This window comes from Miniopterus natalensis, chromosome 6, assembly GCF_054644295.1.
Source record: "Miniopterus natalensis isolate mMinNat1 chromosome 6, mMinNat1.hap1, whole genome shotgun sequence".
NCBI lineage: Eukaryota > Metazoa > Chordata > Mammalia > Chiroptera > Miniopteridae > Miniopterus > Miniopterus natalensis.
The window spans coordinates 43,523,417-43,542,718 of record NC_142086.1 but is presented as its reverse complement, the minus strand read 5'-3'; the positions used below and the strand labels follow the sequence as shown (position 1 = coordinate 43,542,718).

Below are 19,302 nucleotides of genomic sequence, written 5' to 3'. Positions count from 1 at the left end.
GCATGGTGGGTTTATCATAGCCCAGACCATTGTGCTCCATAAGGCCAGAGATAGGAGATCCTAGGCAAAATCAAAACAAAATCTAAATCAAAGTCAGGGATTTGGTTGGTGTAGGGAATCTTTTGTTGGTAAGACAGAATTCTGCACTGTAATCAGTATCCGAAGTTGGGTCTAACTGTCAAAGATGAAAATAGTGGCAGCTAGGATTAGTGACCAAGATCCACAGATACCCCAGGACTTCCTAAAGTTGGGAGCTGCCCATATGCCTAGGGCACTGGGTCCCTTAAGTTTTGTTCCTTGGCTTTTCTTTAAGACACACACGCCTTTGTTTCCACGATGACTTCTATGCCAGCGAACCACAAATCTTTCTCTAGACCCAACTTACCAGATGCACCCAGTTAGCCTTTTGGAATGCAAAGTGGTTTTTATTTCTGCTTATAGAGACGTTGGGATTTCGGGCACACACAGCTACGTCATCGCAGATATACACAATCCCATTCTTCACTTCAGTTTTATTTGACATCACACATAGGTCAGAATGTTACAGTGTTTTTTCTGGTTGTATCTCCAAGTCCCACCTTGCTTTTCCTTTTTCCCTTTATCTTAAGACAGAAACTTCTTTTCCAGATCCCTTGGCTACTAAGGCAACAGTTCTACAGAACTGCCTCAGTTCTACAGACCTCACCCTCCAAGTTTGGCTGATTTCTACTCTGAACCGATTATCTTGGTGGTGATAGTCATCAAGAGCTCTGCTCACGGACACCTCTCCATCCAGGCTCCTATTCTGGGCACACAGTCCCTTTTCACTCCCCTCAGTGCTCCTTAGCCTGAAGTCATGTCTAACCGTCTCGCCTCTGTCAGATAAGGCTTGCTGCCCATGCTGTCCAGGACAGCCTTCTCACCAACCTAATCACCTTCTGTCTAATTCAGTCTGTGTAAAAGGTTTTCATTTTTCTCCAACTGCCCTCTCACCATAAAGTGTGCTTGTTTGTGTAGGCCAGTGCACACCTGCAGTACCCTGCTTTTCTGCAACATATACAATTAGATATCTTGTAAGATATGTTTGATGATGTTGACTGGATTCAATATTGCTCTGAAGGCAGCAACAGAGAAAGTAAAATGTGACTGGAAGTGTGCAGACCACAGAGCAGTGTGGCTCTGTCCTGACTGCTCCCCTGAACCCTGGCCTGCCCCCTCCCACCCGATTGTGAAGAGAAAGCCCTCTGCTCGCTTCCTTTCTCTATACTTCTCACCCATCTAAGAGTAGCCCATCATTTTCATCTCCGTTGACCTGTAGCTAGCCTTTCTCTCTCTCTCTCTCTCTTTTTTTTCCTAGTAAAATAAGAAACCCAGAATGGACTTTAGGAGCTTTCTTTTTGCATATAGGAAGGACTAGATCCAAAACACATGGAACTGATACCTGGAGAACTCCCCCCTTTTCCCACCGCAGTGTTAGCTGTTTCCAGTTACTCATGTTCACTGAATAAAATCCTAACTCACACTCTAGTTATATTTTTAGAAAATGGTGCCTTATATACAAATGTGAAATATAAACCAAGCAATAAGGATGAAGAAAAATAGTTACATTATGGAATAGTACCAAGCGGCACATTAAAATGAAAAGATGAGCATACTTCTGCTCTGGGACTTGCTCAAATGCCTTCATGACTGTTCTCAGAGGAGCCACCTACTTCATCCACACCAACGCTGAGCCACGTTCGGAGCCTTGTTGGCTAAATTCTTTGTTTTCTACTTCCCCACAACGCCTGTCCTCCTTCCCTTCTTTCTCACTTGCTTGATGACTAGGACTGCTGAGAAAATGGCACCAATAAAAGTGAGAGGGATGTAAACACAAGATAAATAGCTTTGCCTTCCTGGCTTCAGCCGTGCCTGGAGAGAGCTGACGGCATAGGCTTTTGCAAATGACCCCAGGGCATGAAGCAAAACCAAACAAACCAGTTGCATCTGGTTCCCGGCTTCCAATCACCATGTGTCTAGAACCTATTTTGTAAATAGAGAAGAGCTGATGAAATCATCACCACTGTAGATAAGTAGTGGGAGAGAAGATTTTGCCATGCTAAACAGCTGATCCTAACTTAAGGCCACTGGTACGTCATCCCCTAGGGCAGTGTTTCTCAACCAGGAGTGACTCAGAGGGTATTTAACAATGCTTGGAGACATTTTTGGTTGTTATAGCTGTGGGGATACTACTGTCATCTATGACTAGAGGCTAAGGATGCTGCAAGACATCCTATGACACACAGGATAGTCCCTCACGACAAAGACTTATCCATTGCACAATGTCACAGTTCCCAGAAACCCTGCTTTAGGGGAAGCCCATTTCTAGTATGTATTTTTCTTTTACTTTTGTTCTCCTGAGTATTGTTTGTTACCCCAAACTAGCAGTGTCACTCATTTTTGACAGATTGGAGTCATGACCAGTAACAGGTAGGAGCAATTAGGTAACCACTACGTGCCCATGACTTCCTTCCCAAGATCCTCCATGGGGTACTCAGGTGGTACCTAGGGCCTGGTGACTGGTGCCACAGGACCTGCAGTGGGTGCTGGTGCTGGGCCATGCCTATGTTCTCCCTGATCCGGACCTAGAATAGAATTTTCAGAAGAAAAGAGCCCTGACTCTTAAGTCATTATTAAAATGTTTGAATGTAAGCTTTAGGCAGTTTGTCCTAATTTTCTTTTTGAAAATACTCTCTTTTTTGGACTTTTCATTTTTTTCAAAGTTGTCCTTTATGTTGCCAAGATTCTACACTCTGTGACCTTATTTCTGCCTTTAAGCCTTTGGTTGGTGGTGTCCTCAAGGCTGCTGTGCTCAGCCAAGGTCTCTATTCTGTCAGGCTGTGTTTAGACTGGCTGGGTTTAGGGGCAATGGGACAACAGAAAACAGCCCTGCACTTGAATGTCAAGACAACCCCAGCTCTGGAACCTTCCAACTGTGTACCCTTCACCAAGGAGAACTGGCACCTTAGTCCGCATTCCTGCATTGCCTGCCCCACAAATGCGAAAGTGCTTGTAAATTGAAACCCCCCGTAAAAGCACAGGCCTATGCCAGTTATGGAATTCATTGCTCTCTCACCTCTAAGGAATTGGGCTTATCTTCCTCAGTGACCTCAAGTTACCTATTTTCAGACTGCTTTATTTTCGAAATAAAAAAGGGAAAGAAACAAGTCATCAATATGGTATGGTAGCACTTGTACAAGGCAGGGCTTAGGAAATTCTTAGACCTTGTGCAACTGCTCAGGTTTTGAAGGACATTACATGTTCTAATACACCCAGATAAGCAATATGCAGTTTGCAGAGGGAAGTCCCCAAAACCATGCTCTGTCCTACTTTCAGTAGCTCCGAGGAGGAATTCAAGAATGGTAGTATCTGAGTCTTTAGTTGGCTTGTCTTTTTTGTGGTCTGGCTCTAAAGGTGGTGACTAAGCTCTCTCGGGCCTGCTCATGGGGCTGACACATGCTGGTCAAAAGAATTGGGTCGGTCTTGTGCTCTACAACGTTGAAAGGACAGGTCTTCAGGTGCTCAGACATGGAGGTGACTTCATTAAATTCCCAGCTGTTGATTTTAGAGAAGAGGCTGCTGAATTGCCAGATCTGTTGGAAAAGACAGAAGCTCAAAAGTGAACATTGGGGCAATACCCCCAGGCTAGCTTTATTTGAACCGTATAAGGAAATGCCTTTCTGTTTTTCCTGTTCTTAGCTTCCAGAGAGTGGTTAGTGCCTGCTGCAGACATTCTGTTAGTTCCTTCTTTAGCACCCAGTTCCTAGTTCCCCCATCCAGTTGATAATCTTCCTAGCCAGCCATGCAGTTGTGTCGGAATGACTAATACTAGTCTGCATTTTGAATGCTCTATCACACTACCACCACCACACACACACACCAGTTCTAGAATAAACACATGGTTCAAATCAGGACAATTAGTTTCAAGACTCTACTCCAGAACTTTTTTTAAGATATCAAGAAACAGATTCTCTTTTCCCCTCTGCACTTGAATTGGTAAACAGCAGTCTTAGCAGTTGCTGGCAGTCAACAGGAACCACCAAGGGAGTACTATGTCTTAGAATGGAGCCACTATTGAGAAAGTAGAGATTAAAAAATAGAAATAAAAACATCATTTGGGGGCATTTTCTTGAGCTGTTAGATCAAGCCTTACCTGAAGCTATTCCCTATGGACTTTTTAGTTATTTGGGGTCAATAAATTCTCTTTATTGTTTATGCCATTTTAAGTTGGTTTTCTATTGCTTGAAACTAAAAGTACTATAACATATAAGAAATCTTACAACAGAAATCTTAGTAGAAATCTAGGAGTCTGGTACACAAATATCCTCTGGACTTTCCATCTAGGATGTGGTGGCAAAGTCACTAATTTTAAAATCTGGTTACTAGAATAGATATAACCTGATACCCTTTCAATCTGATCACTTCACCCTGTTTCTTGTCATTGGTCTTATGTAAGAACAGTGTTTCCTGGAATCTTAGAACAATGTCCCTTTTTACTTAAAGAGCCATTTTAACTCCAGAAAGAGAATTTAGTTGGAGTTAAAGGATGCTCCAACTAAATTCTCTTACTTTCTTTCTGCAAGGAAATTAGTTTATCCAAATGATATTCAAGAGTGGGCAGCGATCATTGAATTGGAAACAAACATGAGCCAAAAAATAATGGAATTTCTAATATGTAAATTAAATTATTTGCATCTTATTTTACAGAGGAAGATATTAGGCAATTCTAGACTATTCAGTTCCTCAAGGGCAGGGTCTTAGTCTCATTCTTGCTTATCCCTAGCACATGGTTGGTTGGCAGTCAGTACTTATTTAACACATGGGTGCAGGCATGAATACATGAGGGAGAATCTCAATTACTTTTTGAAAAAGACTGTTCAGGAAATAAATAATAGTAAATATACAAGATGTTTTATACATAATTAATAAAAATAAATATAAACAAGTCTAACTCCCCAACGCCAGTTTGCACACACCCACATATTGGGAAGAAACTCAGCTGTGAAATTATGGAATTATTGACCTCAATGGACACATAATTTGTGGTTCATATTACCAATATGTTTGCCATAAGAAAGGATGCTAAGGGGACTTCGGATGTGATGAACTAGGAGTTTCACTTCTGTATGGTACAAGGAACACATTTGATTTATACAGCAGATTTTTAAAAAATTTTAATAGACATTTGAACTAGGGGAAATCATTGGGCCAAATTATTTTAGAATTTCCAAATGCCTTAATAAAGGCAAAAATGGTTTAAAGAATCAGTTGATATGGGACTGAGGGGAATTTGTTGGCATACTGTGTCAGTCAGAGTCTAGGCAGGAAACAGATGGCACACTCAAATTGGGTAATTTGAAGAGAATTTTAAAAAACAGAATGATAGCCTGGCTGGGTGTGGCTAAGTGGTTGAGCATCGACCTAGGATCCAGGAGATTGAGGTTTGATTCCTGCTCAGGGCACATGCCCGGGTTGCGGGCTCGATCCCCAGTAGGGGGTGTGCAGGAGGCAGCCGATCAATGACGACTCTCTCATCATTGATGTTTCTCTCTCTCCCTCTCCCTTCCTCTTTCTGAAATCAATAAAGATATATTTGAAAAAATAAAACAAAAAGGAGTGATATACAAGTTGTGGACAAGGTTTAGGAAAACCCCAAGATAGAGTGCAGTGCCTGGGCTAGTACCAATCTAGAGTGTTACTAGCCTAGGCTTGAAAGGGAAGAAGAAGGGAGATCATTGGACCAGAATGAGCCGTTATGTGGAGATATAGCCACCTGCAGTGGAGGGACATTGCCACTGCAAAATGTCATGGAGGGAGAATGCATTCAAGGAGGAAGTCAGAAGAATAAAAATGTCAGCCTCATCCTTCTCCCCCCCCCCTCTCATCTCCTGCTGATACACTCCCCTTAGACTAGCCTAACTGGAAGCTGGAAGGCCAGGGAGCCAGTTGGGGCAGTCTATGGAGATCAGCCACCTGTGGAGGAGGTTGGAGAAGGTTGGAGAATGGATCATGTGGGCAAACAGAAGATACCCAGGACACATACATAGAGATAAACAGGCACTACCATTTGTATTCCATTAATATGTTTACCAGTCTGTCCTCCCTACTAGGCTGACCTTCTTGAGCTCAGGAATTATGTCTTATTCCTACTAACCTAGTACAACCCTAGTACAGTGCTTGGCACACAAAAGACTCTTAAATGTTTGCTGAATGAATGAATCAGTGAATGAGTGTTTACTTGCCTGTCTATGGACTCTCCAGGAGGTGCCTCCATGAGAATACCTCTTCTTCTTCCATTGCAAGAGGACCATCCCTCTCTCTTGTAACAAAGTGGCACAGATATTCCTCATCAGCACAGATACTTGGGAGAGCTGGGACAGGCTGATGCTGTCCAAGAACCCAGCAATATACTGTAAAATCTCCAAGGGCAGGCTGGTTAGAGAATTCTGGCTTTTTCCTCCATGGCCTGAGAGATGGTTGTTCTTCCTTCCCTCATTCAGCTCTGAAGCAACCTCTGGCTTGATAGCAAAGGTCTTGAGCTCTTGACTGTAGATCACTTTTGCCTTTTGCCCTGGGGGACGGAAATGGTTTTGAATAAAAGTACATCCCAAGTAGGACAGGGGGCACCGATGCTGGAACCAGCCGTCAAGACATGACTGAATGTCTGTGTGGACGTTCTTGAAATGCAGGGGGAATTCATCCCTCCTGAAGAATTTGTTGCAGGTGAAAGTGAAGGCAGAGCTGCTCTTGTTGTGCCTCCTGGTCACACACTCACTGTGGAGTTCCACATGGAGCCCCCCTGGGTTGGCAGTGGTTAGGAGGTCAGCCAGCACTGTTCCAGAGGAAAACTGTCCTGACTCAAAATTGTATGTCTGTGTAGCAAAATCCATGAACAGCCCATCAATGCTCCTGGATTCAGAGATGACGTGACCTTTGAGTTCTCTTTCCAAAGCACACAGGAGGGTGGTCTTGATGAGATCTGATTTGGGCAGGTCCTCCACAGTGATCCCTAAATCTGAAGTGTCTACTGCCTTGTGTTCACTTGGCTTACAACTCATCATGGCATCTCCAATGCGAGCCCGCTTCCCACAGTAGCTCACAGGCACTTTGAAGGTATAAACAGTCTTCACTTCCTGAGCCTCAAGGTTGCCATAAACAAAGTCCCTCTCCTTAGGCGTACAAGCAGGCATCTGACCAAAGTGGATAAGCATCCTCCCATTGTGCACCAGATACATATTATAGTCCTTTGCATCCACAGCTGTCTTCAGTCTTTCCAGAACACCATCCTGCCAAGGGGCAAGCCCAGTTGTTTCCATAGCTGCATGATAGTCCTGCTGTTTCTGGTTTTCCTGTGGTTCTTTCCCTTCAACACTGTCCTCTCCTTCCAGGTTATTGCTGTTGGAAATCTGTTCTTCCCCTGGGCCATTACTGTTCTTGTTCTCACAGCTTGCTGATGAGTTTGTTAAAGCAGAGGCTGCATGCTCTTTGCTAAAAATATTTTCCCACTTGTTAAACTTGCCCAGGTCCATCCCTTCTTTGGTTTTGGCCAACATCTCACGTTCTTCTTGACTCAGCTCTACCATCTCTTCCTTAGTGGCCGACAGAGAGCTACGCGGTACTAACCCAGCATGCGCTCCACCCACCGCTCCTCCCATGTCCTCCCAGCTGGCTTCACCATTCACAGCAGGTTCCTCCTCAGTGAGCTCCCTAGTTTCTGGGAAAAGTTCTACCATATTCAAAGATCTGAAAAGGACCTTCTGGTCCTGGAGGGCCAGGGCTATGTCCAAACATTCCTCACTGGGGGTCTCTTTCATGATGTTCTCATGAAGGGTTGTTTCAGAGTCCACATTCGGCCAGCGGTTCCACTCCATGGAGCAGCAGACGACACTGGCGGGGCACACCTGCAGGTGCTTGGCCAGCTTGTGGCGGGACATGGAAAGGGGACAGCCATATTCAGAGTTGAGGCACGGAACCTGCTCTAAAGGGCAGAGGAGCTCATGCTCTGCCTCTTTGCACATGTGGAAGGTGGCGCCACAGGACAGGTGGCAGTTTATCACCATGCAGGAGACATTGGGCTCCACGGGAATGTGGCAGTGACGGTTGAAGCATCTCTCACAGTGCCTGTGCTGCCCAGGTGGAGGCCTGCGTGCCCTGCCCTGGAGACGCCAAAGGCAAAGGGAAAGAGAAAATCAGTGACGGCTGGGGGAGAAGCTCTATGTGTATCTGTGACTGTGTTTTCATTGACTTATTTGATGTTTATACATGCTTCTTATAGGAACCTTGGAAAATATAGAACATCATAGAAGAAAAAAAGCAAAAATCACCCATAATTATACAATCCAGAAATAATAACTATAACACTTTTTATTTTTGAAGTTTTACTAAAAACCTTTGCTCACAAATCTTTCCCAGCTCTCTGCTTTTCTCATACTCTCTCTCAATTTCTTCTAGGTTCTACTCTAGAGACCCTGGTTTTGCAAAAAAAACAATAAATATCATCAAACTATAGGACAAATCTGCCAGCTGCTTAGGCTACAGGCTAAATGAAGCCAGATCGGGACCCCTGATATGTAAAGATCCAATAAGTACTTGGTACTTACCATGGCTTCCTAATTTCTTCTTGCTTTGTAACTCTAGGGGAAAATATAAAAATATGAATATGAGTTATTAGTAAGAAAAGAATTTTGGTTATCTATATTAATAGGGGCCAAAGAGACTTTACATACTCTCTCTAATTCTTTCCACCACCCTAGAGGTGCCCCATTTTATAGTCAAGGAAATGGAAGCTGGAGAAGTTAAGTAGCTTGTCCAAGGTTAGATAGAAGCTAAGTGATGGAATCAGATCCCAACCCAGGCCGTCCTGGTCTATGCTCTTCTCACTGCCCTGCACTGCCCTCTGATAGGGCGTCTTACCTACCATGGGGTGTGTAACCTATGCTTCTTGTAACTTTTCTCCATGATCTACCAACAATTATCCTGACATTGCACTCTGCCCTTCCCCTCACCCCCCACTTCACATACACACATCTGGTTCAAGTTACCCTTGTAACTAGCCCTCTGTCCCACTGGGGCTTCATGTCCACTGATAGCCAGCTTTGTCTGGTGAGTGTGCAGGTGCCTGTGAAATATCTATGACACGTCATTCACTCTGGTGCATGCAGCTGTGCCGTGCCTAGAGCAGGGGCCAACTCCCCAAGGCACCAGAAGCAGGCTGATGGGGACTCTGGCAAGCATGAGAGAAGGTGCCCTGCCTTCAGGGGGACATAGCTTCTTGGCTCTGGTCAGTTGGTCCCAGGTGGGAATGTGTTGCCAGATCTTCTGATTTTCGCAAAGAGACTGGGGGAGCAGATTTTTGTGAGTGGTGGTATAGCGTAGTGATTAGGAGGCAGGTAGCATGGGATTCCGCTCTGGCACTACAAGTCAGTAGCTGTGAGACTTTGGGAAAGTTACTTAACTTCTTTGTTCATCTGTTTTCCCATCTGTGCAGGGAGGATAATAATAGTACCTGTCTATTGTGGGGAGTAAGTGAGTTATATACAGTACCCGAGACTCTTAGGACAGTATGTGTTCATAAGAAGTCATCTATACATGTTTGCTGTTATAAGTATTTTATATTTCATCACATTTCAAAATGTTTTATTACATAATAAATCAACATAAAAATTCTTGGAATTTTGAACATTGGCAACTAATTTTTTTTAAAACCTCTATTTGGGCCAAAGAAAAACACGTATGCAGCCCACGTAGATCTGCAGTTGCCAGTCTGTAACACCTGGCCTAGAGAACTTGTAGCATAATTTCAGCACTGTGTTAGTCTGAGAGAGGGTTAGCACCCCAAAGTCAGAAAATGCAGTATTTAAAAAAATTTTTTTTAACTTACTTTAGGACTTGCCAATTCATTGTGGGTGAATTCATCTTCAACTTAAAGGTTTTTTTCAAATATATATAAAAGGCGAAAGAATATATACGATAAACACCCAAATATACCTTACCTAGATTCGGCACTTGTTAACATTTGCCACATTTGCTTCCCCTTTCTCTCTCCCTCTCCCTCCACACACACATTCACACATTTTGGGCCAAAACTCTTGAACGTTGTCTATATTCAAATGGCTTCAAGTATCTCCAAAATGTCATATGTAGGGTGTCCCCAAAAATGTATACACACACTTTGAATAATTATAAAGGCAGTGATTAAAATGTATTTCATTTTAAAAATTGAGCTATTAGCTGTTAAAATGTATATACATTTTGGGGGGACACTCTGTATATTTTAAAATTTTGAACCAGGATCCCTTTAAGGTCAATTTATTACATTTGGTTGGTAAGGGTTTTTAGCTTCTTTAATCTGGGAAAGCCCCACTCAACTTTTCTTTTTCAGAATAGAGAGACTTAAATTTCAAGGTAATTACATTCTGGTTCACTTATGTATTCATTTGTTCACCCATTCATTCAACAAGCATTTGTTGATTACTTACTATGTGCCAGTAAGTGAGCATGAGGGTCACCTGGGCTGCTTGTTAAAGCGTTAAACACCGTTGTTCAGCTGTGATGCTTGTTAAATTATAGATCTGCACTGTTCAGTATAGCAGTCACCAGCTGCATATGGCTATTTAAATTTAAATTAATCAAAGTTAAATTGATAATTTAGCTCCTCAGGTATACTAGCTACATTTCAAGGGCTCAATAGCCACATATGGTTAGTAGCTACTCTATTGAACAGCCACAGAATAGAACATTTCCATCTTCATAGAAAATTCTATTGAAAAGCACTGCTATAGATGCTGGCTACACCCCTGACCTGAGTGAGAGTGTGTCCTGGAATTTACATTCCTAACACCTTCCGCATCTGATTCTTAGGTGCTGGGACTGCTGAGTGTGAAGGAGGGATTGTGCCCGAGTGCTCTGTACCCCTAATAGTCAACCAGGATCAGGAGGCAGATGAGAGGTTGCCAGCCAGAATAATAGCCAGGTTCAGGGCCCAGCAGAAGATAAATCAAGGTGTTAAAGCCAGAGAGGGAGTTAAGCAGAGTGAAAGGCTGTGATGGCTGGACTGAGATGAAGACGCATAAGCTCTTTTGGATTCAAGAGTCCAGCCACTGGGACCTTTAACATACAATTTAACATTCAGGTGGGCTCCTGCTCTATTCCAAATCACTCCTGGGGGAGTGTGTCTTTTGCAGACTTATTGTGGAAACCCATAAATATTAAGCTAAAGCACCTGGAATTATTTGGTACTTAATAAGGAGCCATTTAACATTGTAAATGGTGTTTCAACTCAGTGGAGGGCTGAAGTGGGAGGATCTAGAGTTAGAAACTGCTATGCAGAGAATGTGAAGGAAGCTTGGATGGGAAAGGCTGATGACAGTAGAAATAGGTGAGATGAGACAGATAGGAGATGTCAGAAGGGAAAATCAACTAACATTTTTGTTTCTGGTTGGAGATGGGAAAAGCGAGTTTAATTCAAGTTGCTTGGGGTGATTACAGACCATGTGGATGGGAAGAGGAGGTGTTAGAAGGTAGAGATGCAGATTTGAGAATTAGCCATTTAAAAATGAGAGAGGCCTTGGCTGGTGTGGCTCACTCAGTTGGTTAGAGCGTCTTCCATCTACTCCAAAGGTGGCAGGTTCGATTCCCGGTCAGGCACATACCCAGGTTTCAGGTTCAATCCCTGGCAAGGGCGCGTGTGAGAGGCAACCATCCATGTTTCTCTCTCACATTGATGTTTTCTCTCTCCCTCTCTCTCTCTCTAAAAAAAAAGTCAATAGAAATTTTAAAAAGAGAGAGAGAGAGAGAGAAAGCCATAACTGGGGAAGTAACACAAGATAGAAATCTGAACCTTAATGTACAGAGCTAAGTGTGACCACTTTGGGGACATTAGGAAGAAGTAGAGCCAGAGAAGGAGAGACCAGAGGGTTAAGAGAGTCAGCACTACGTGACCCAGATATAAATGAAAGGGTGAGCCATGGCCTTGAATGCTGCATGAGGTTAGGAACAATGATGACAATGCAGAACTCTTGCCAGAGCAAATGTGGCATTTCAGCGGTGCTGTGGAACCCTTGGCCATTCAAAATTCAGTGTTTGCTGGGAGAGGAGGGGAGAGCCATTAAGCACACACTCCAGCGCTGGCAGGTCCTGAGCCCTGACTGGGAGATTGTGACCATCTACTTTCTATTCATAAAAGATATGAATTAATAAAGATAGAGTCTGGATGAGTCAGAGTCTCTTGCTGGTTTTTAGGCAGCACAGAAGAGGCAGATCACAAATGGAAAAAAGCTATGTGAAAAAAGCTACCAGCACAAGGAATGTCCAGCTTCATATCTGCCTGCCTGGTTCTGTCACACAGTTGAGCCCAGTTTCTGGGGAAAGAAAAGCAGGCCTGGCTAGTTCTATGCTCCATGAGGGTAGTGAGAACTCTGCCTCAGTAACAGAGATATGTCTGTCCGGCGGGCAGGCCAGTGGTGATGAACTCGAAGCCCACTCATTTCTCATCCTTCAGCTTTATAAAGCATGATTCTTAGGGACAGTGATTTTGAAGCAGGAAACATTTGTGGTGGAGCCTATTGCTTTCCATCTATTTGAAGTTACTTGAAAATATCCCTTTAAGAAAAAAGAAAAACAATGCATGTAGACAACAAAGATGCTACTTGTGTGTGTGTGTGTGTGTGTGTGTGTATGTGTTTTAATGCTGTTATTTAAAGATCTTCTGCCAGGACATGTGCTGAGCAAAAAGACACAGTGAGTAGAGATGTACTAGATGCGGTTTAAGTGGAATATGAGTAGCTGAAAGGACCTGGTACGTGAGTCTGAGAGATGGATATTTCTTTAAAGAAGTGGGGAAGTATTTAGAACCTGGCAGGGGAGCAGAAACTTTATTTGATGCAGGTTGTGGTGCTGTGTGGAGCATTCAGAAAGCAGTAACTTAATAAGTAAAGGTAAGCGGTCCTTACAGTGTGTACTCAGACCAACAACATCAGCATTACCTGAGAACTGGTTAGAAATGTAAGTTCCTGAGCCCTACCAAGCCAGACCTACTGAATTAGACCTGCTGAATCCAGCTGATTCTCTTGGAAGCTGTTAGAGACCTGCTGAGCTATAAAATGCTTGATACTATGCACCCAATCACAAGCTACTGCCCAGTTAGGTAGGAACCAGATCTGAACAGGCAGAGGGCAATTCTACCCATTTTTTCCCATTTCCACCATCACTGCCTGGTCTAAGCACAATCTTCTCTCATCCAGTCTGGTGCAATAGCCTAATAATCAGTCTCACTCCTCCCATCTTGTGCCTCAGAACCTATATTCACCAGCAGAGCGAGTGAATTTAACAACTTTTAACACTAGGTCATTACTGACACTCAAAATTTCCAGTGGATCCCCATCACAAGGAAAAAACTCTGAAGTCCTTATCTTGCCCCACAAAGCCTAGTGTGCCTGCTTGCCTCTTATATTTCTCTCTTTCCCTGAAGCACATAGTTCAAGCCTGTTGTTTCATCCCATGTGGGCCTTTCTATGTGGTCTTTCTGCCAAAATTTTCCCCTTGCTCTTTATTTGTGCTATGGGCTCCTTCTTGCCATTTAAATTCCAGCTTACATGTTACCTCCACAAAGAGGCCTTATCTGAACCCCCGATATAAAGTAAATAAATGAACATTCTCATATATTAGATAAGTAGTTTTTGACAAGTTATTTAATCTCCCTAAAACTAACTTATTCATTCATAAAATGGGGCTCATAATCACCCCTAGGACTGTGTGAGCATCGAATGAGATAAGGTAGTGAAAGTGTCTAATATAAGACTTACTTAGTTGTTAGTCGTTCCTACTCTACAGGAAGGTCATTCTCATGGTCATCTCCCTTGTCTAGGCCTTTATTTCTTCCCATTGCATCACTCCCACAGCTCTTAGCTGGCCTTTCAATTTCCAGTTCTCTCTCGCTCAAATGTACCTTACCTACTGCTGCCAGCTTAATAATCTTTAAAAAAAAATCTTGCCCTAGCTGGTTTGGCTCAGTGGTTGGAGCATTGGCCCTCAGACTGAAGGGCTCTGGGTTCGATTCCAGCTAAGGGCATGTACCTCGGTTGCAGGCTCTGATCCCTGGCTCTGGATGGGGTGCGTGCGGGAGGCAACCAATTGATGTGTCTTACATCGATGTTTCTCTCTCTCTCTCTTTCTCTCTCTCTCTCTCTCTCTCCCCCCCTTCCACTCTGAAAAGCAATGGGAAATATATATATATACATATATATATATTTTTTTAAATGCAGATTCTGATCTGGTAGGACTGCGGTGGGGCCTGCGAGTCTTCCCATATACTAATTTCCAGACAATGCCTGATGGTCCAAGGACCTCACTTTGAAAGAAAAGGTCTAATTTAACCTCTTCATTTCCCCCAAGAGCAACTGGGGCCCAGAAAAGTGAAGTGTCTTGCCCACACTGCTCACCTTGAGTTTTATTGAGAGATTTTGTAGAAACCACAGTGCTACACAGAGCTACCCACGTGGTGGTGGCCAAGGGCATGTGGGAAACTTAGATGGTACCAAGGACAAAATAGGACAGACCCTGGAAGAATGAGGAAGAGGTGGTGTCTGAGAGTCACTGGCCAAGAAAGTCACGAGAAGGCATTTGGCAGGTATATTTAAGTCACTGACTCAAGGAAAAAGAATGGGATTAACAGACAATAGTTTTAACATTCTTTACTATAATTTTAAAGTTAGTAGGCAAACAGCATTGATGTCAGGGAGATTTTTTAGGCAAGGGGCCCTCTCAGCACCCCTCGCATGATGTCAATGACTAACTATTTTGCCTCCTCCTATGGCAATTATTATTTATTCCCGAGCTTTAACTCCAGGGGAAGTGACAAGGTCAAAAGTTAAAGGTCAGAGGTATTCTTTAACTCTTAACCTATTAACCATTCAATTAATTAGTTACTTTAATTATTCATTGTGACCCTGTTTCCCCACTTTGGAGATATTTAATTCTAGGGAAAGAAAATACGTAAAGCTAACTATTAAAGGAATCCCTTTGCTTCTTGAGATTTTAACATAACCAGTTGGCCAAAGATAATTCCCACATCCGGTTCCATAATCCTGGGCTTCTGGGCTATGATTCCAACGGTTTCACTATACCCTAAAAACATAACCACCCTCTTCCAAATCTATTCAACCCCACCAACTGCATTGTCCACCTACGTAGAAATCTCTCTACATTTAAACTTTCTAGTTATTTAATTAGCTAGCTAATTCTTATATCTGGTGCTTTTATTATTAGTATCAGTATTTTAAACGACCATTTCTTTAAGAACGGATTACCTAGGGGTAGCTGTAAGTGAGCCTGTCTTCTTGGCTATTCCTAAGCCAACACTCCCCAGTCTTTCTAGGAGAGCACCCCAACATACACCTTGAAGACCTTGGTGCCATGGAAAACCTGACAAGGTTAAATGCAGGTAGGCAATTATACATAGTGCATTTAATTGTGCCTAGCAAACTGACATAATTATGACCCAGGCACCTATAGCAGAGTTAGGGATGCACCTAGAGGATACAGAGGCAGGCAAGCAGGAACCAGGAGTTGGGGTATCTGGATAGATCCCCTTTTACTTGGCTTGGTAGCCTTAGCCTGTGTACTTCAAAGTTCAGAGTGTACAGATTCACTTTTGCTGCATAAGCCACCTCCCAGGGTGTCCTTAGCTGAACTCTAAACTATATAACACCAAAGCAAGGTTCAGACAAAAACAAGAAAATAAACACTGCTCCCTTATCCCTGCCAATTCTACAGTTATTCCAAAAACTACAAATAACCTAGCTACATTTTAAAGCTTTCAGTGCCTCAATTATCATTAATCATTTTACATTTTCCCTCTGGGTGTGCAAGTTACAAGACTGTAATAATTTATAGTTTGTGTGAAAAAGTCTGTATAAGTTTTTGAACTCATAAAATACTTTCATTTCTATTCCGTGGACGCATTTTGGATTCAAGAGTCCTGGGGTGAAGAGAGCCATATCTAGGGAGTATTGCTAGGGAAAAACAAGTTTTAAACTCTGCAGGCAGAGTTTAAATAGTACATGCAGTAACACAAGGGATGGAATTTAAACCACATGAGAATGACTTGCAGTTAACACGGCAAATGCTGATTAGTGAAAAGATCACAGCATTTGCACTTTAGAAAATAGAAATCCTGGGTTTTGGACTTCCATCTATTTCCTCACCACCTCCTGTGCTCAACCCTGCAACCCCTTTTCACTCTGTGTAACTTCAGAGATATTGCACAAACACTCCGGTTGATTGCAGAATAAAGAACCTAAGCTGTCAGAAAGCAGGTAATCTCTTCTTGCTCTAAGAATTTAGATTTCTAAACAGGAGTTTACACATGGCTGGGTCTCATTCTCAGCGCCAACACCCCTAGGCCCCCACCCCCCCGACCCCAGCCCCCAACTGCCCATATGTAATTAATTTGCTTAACAACCCTCTTGCTCAAAGCAAAAAGGTGATGTGCGGCTCAGCCTCAGTCTCTTACTTTCACCGCTCCAAATGTCTCCTTGGTGCACCTGCTCACCTCTGAAAAGCTTACCTTAAAGGCATGGGCTGAGTCAGCATCGGTTGCTCCTGCGTCCCCCGATTGTGAGCAAGCAGGTCGCGGGAGGCTGCAGAAGGTGCATCAGCTGCACAGAGCAGAGTTCTGTTGAGATGGCTGGGAAAGGAGAGAAAACTTCAACAGAAATAGTTCAAGTATTTCGAGGTTAAAAATAAAACTATATCACAAGGAGCAATGTGACCAGGCTCAGCTTACTGATTCTTTCTTTCCCCTGTATTTATCACCACTTGGTCTCTACTGGAGTGGCATTTAGCAGGGGAAGCCAGAATGGAAGCGAGGTTTTATATCAATGGGTTTTGTTTCCCTTGAGGAAGGAAAAAAATCCTTTTAAGAAGGATCATTTCAAGGCCAGAGCAGCCTCTCAGAGTCCTGTGCGTGCAGCTGGCAGATCCAGCTGTGCTCACGGTGGCCGGCGGAGCACTCAGGCCGCTGCTCTAATTATAACCGTGCTTTTCGCCTAAATCCACAACTCGCTGAAGCAGCAGCTTGTGCAAATGGCATGCGGTCTTGTTTCGGTTTCTCCTATTTCTTGTCATGACAAGTAAGTGTCTGTCCTCTCCTGGCCCTCTTCTTTCCAGGATGGTTGGGAAAGGGAGAGTTTGTAACTCATAAATCAGGCAGAGTCTAGTCCAGTGAGAATTAGAAGTGGTAGGAGGCTTAGCTTTGGCTTAGTCCAACTCCCTCTTTTTACAGTTGAAAAGACAGGGTTAGAGAAGGTAAATTGTCCAAGGTCACACAGCCTGCTCTAGGGGAAGAGCCGGAGGAAAGGCTCAGTTATTCTCACTCCCAGTCTGGTGCTCTTCTCTATCTCACCTCCTCGAAGGAACTCATTCAGCTACCTTCTGAGGAAAGAAAATATATGATCCTGGCTTTGCCAGTTTCTAGGTACAGTTGACCCCCTCATCTGTGGTTTCTCTTTCTGCAGTTTCAGTTACCTGTGGTCAACTCTGGTTCTAAATATTAAATGAAAAATTCCAGAAAGAAGTAACTTATAAGCTTTAAATTGCCACTGTTCTGAGTAACATTTTAAAGTCTTGTGCTGTCCAGCCCCATCCAGCCTGGGATGTGAGTCATCCCTTTGTTTAGCACGTAGACGCTGCTTACACTACCAGCCCGCTAATCAGTAGCTGTCTTTGTCATTAGGTTCTCTGTCTTGGTATCACAGTAATGATGTTCATGACATCTCGAACTTAATAATGGCCCCAAAGTGCAAGAATAGTGATGCTGGCAACTAGAATATGCCAAAAAAGAAGTTGGAAAGTGCTTCCTTTAAGTGAAAAGTTGAGTACAGTACAATAAATTATTTTGAGAGAGACCACATTCACACCACCTTATTACAGTACATCATTATAATTGTTCTATTTTATTAGTACCTATTGTTGTTAATCTTTTACTGTGCCTAATTTATAAATAAAGCTTTAGCATAGGTATGTATTGTATATACAGGTTTATATTATATATCATATATATTGGTACTATCTGCTGCTCCAGACATCCATTGTGGGGTCTTAGAACATATTTCCTGAAGATAAGGGAGGACTACTGTATGTGACTTTGACCAAGTTACTTAATCACTGTCCACCTCAGTTTTCCCAGGTGTGAAATGGGGCTGATAATATTTAGTGTGACCATGTGTTGATAAGCTAATGCATTAACACATTTATATATGTAAAGCACGTAAATGATGTGTAGCACATACCAAGTGCTCAACAATGCTGTTATTTAAATGTGTGAACTAAAAATAGACATGCTAAATTCTGCTGTAATTAACAGACACTGATTTCCCTTACTGATCCTTCCCATGCATATACAGGGGTGGACAAAAGTAGGTTTACAGTTGTAATACAATAATTAAGAAATAATAATAAAAGAATAAACTTTGTTTCATGTACTCACAACTGTAAACCTACTTTTGCCCACCCTGTATGCCCATATAGGTAAACTTTTTGGGGGTGAGCAGCTAACAGTTGGAAACTAAAAATTTTGTGTATGGCTCTTGTATTCTGAAACTTTGCTGAACTTGTTTATTAGTTCTAATTTCTTCCATGATTGATTAATTATTTAGAAATATACTTTTAAATTTCTTAGTGGAGGGAAAAGTTAAAGTTTCTTCTAATTAAATTTCCTTATGATAAAAGAATGCTGTTTGTATGTTACTGATTTATTTGAGTTTAAGATCTGCTTTGTGGTCTAGTATGTGGAAATTATGTGCTTGAAAAGAATATGTATTTTCTACCAGTTGGATGCAGAAATCTACATATTTCCATTAGATGAAGGTTATTATTTTTTAAATATGTGTTTACTGACTTCAGAGAGAGAAAGAGAGAGGGAGAGAGAGATAGAAACATCAATAATGAGAGAGAATCATTGATCTGCTGCCTCTTGCCCGCCCCCTGCTTGGGATCGAGCCCGAAACCCAGGCGTGTGCCCTGACCAGGAATTGAACCGTGACCTCCAGGTTCATAGGTCGGCGCTCAACCTGAGCCACTGCGGCTGGGTTAGATCAAGCTTACTAACTGTGTAGTTAAAACCTGCTCTACCCATACTAAATTTTTATTCATTTGACCTATCAATTATTGAGTGTTAGACTAAAATTTTCCATTATGATTATATATTTAAGTTTCCCCAAGAGCTGTTAATTTTTACTTTAAATGTTTTGTAATATGCTGTTGAGTGTATACAAATTCAGAATTATT

General features: G+C 42.6%; 1 protein-coding gene across 1 annotated transcript; it reads right to left on the bottom strand.

Annotated features, from left to right (window-relative positions):
• Positions 1–3,395: 3,395 nt before the first annotated feature.
• Positions 3,396–17,107, bottom strand: FBXO40 (F-box protein 40). The gene is made up of 5 exons (XM_087817807.1): positions 17,052–17,107; positions 16,583–16,702; positions 8,619–8,651; positions 6,261–8,169; positions 3,396–3,611 (listed from the first exon to the last, which is right to left on the bottom strand). Exons 1-5 carry the CDS (start codon positions 17,105–17,107, stop codon positions 3,396–3,398), a joined length of 2,334 nt encoding a protein of 777 aa, XP_087673933.1.
• Positions 17,108–19,302: the final 2,195 nt, after the last annotated feature.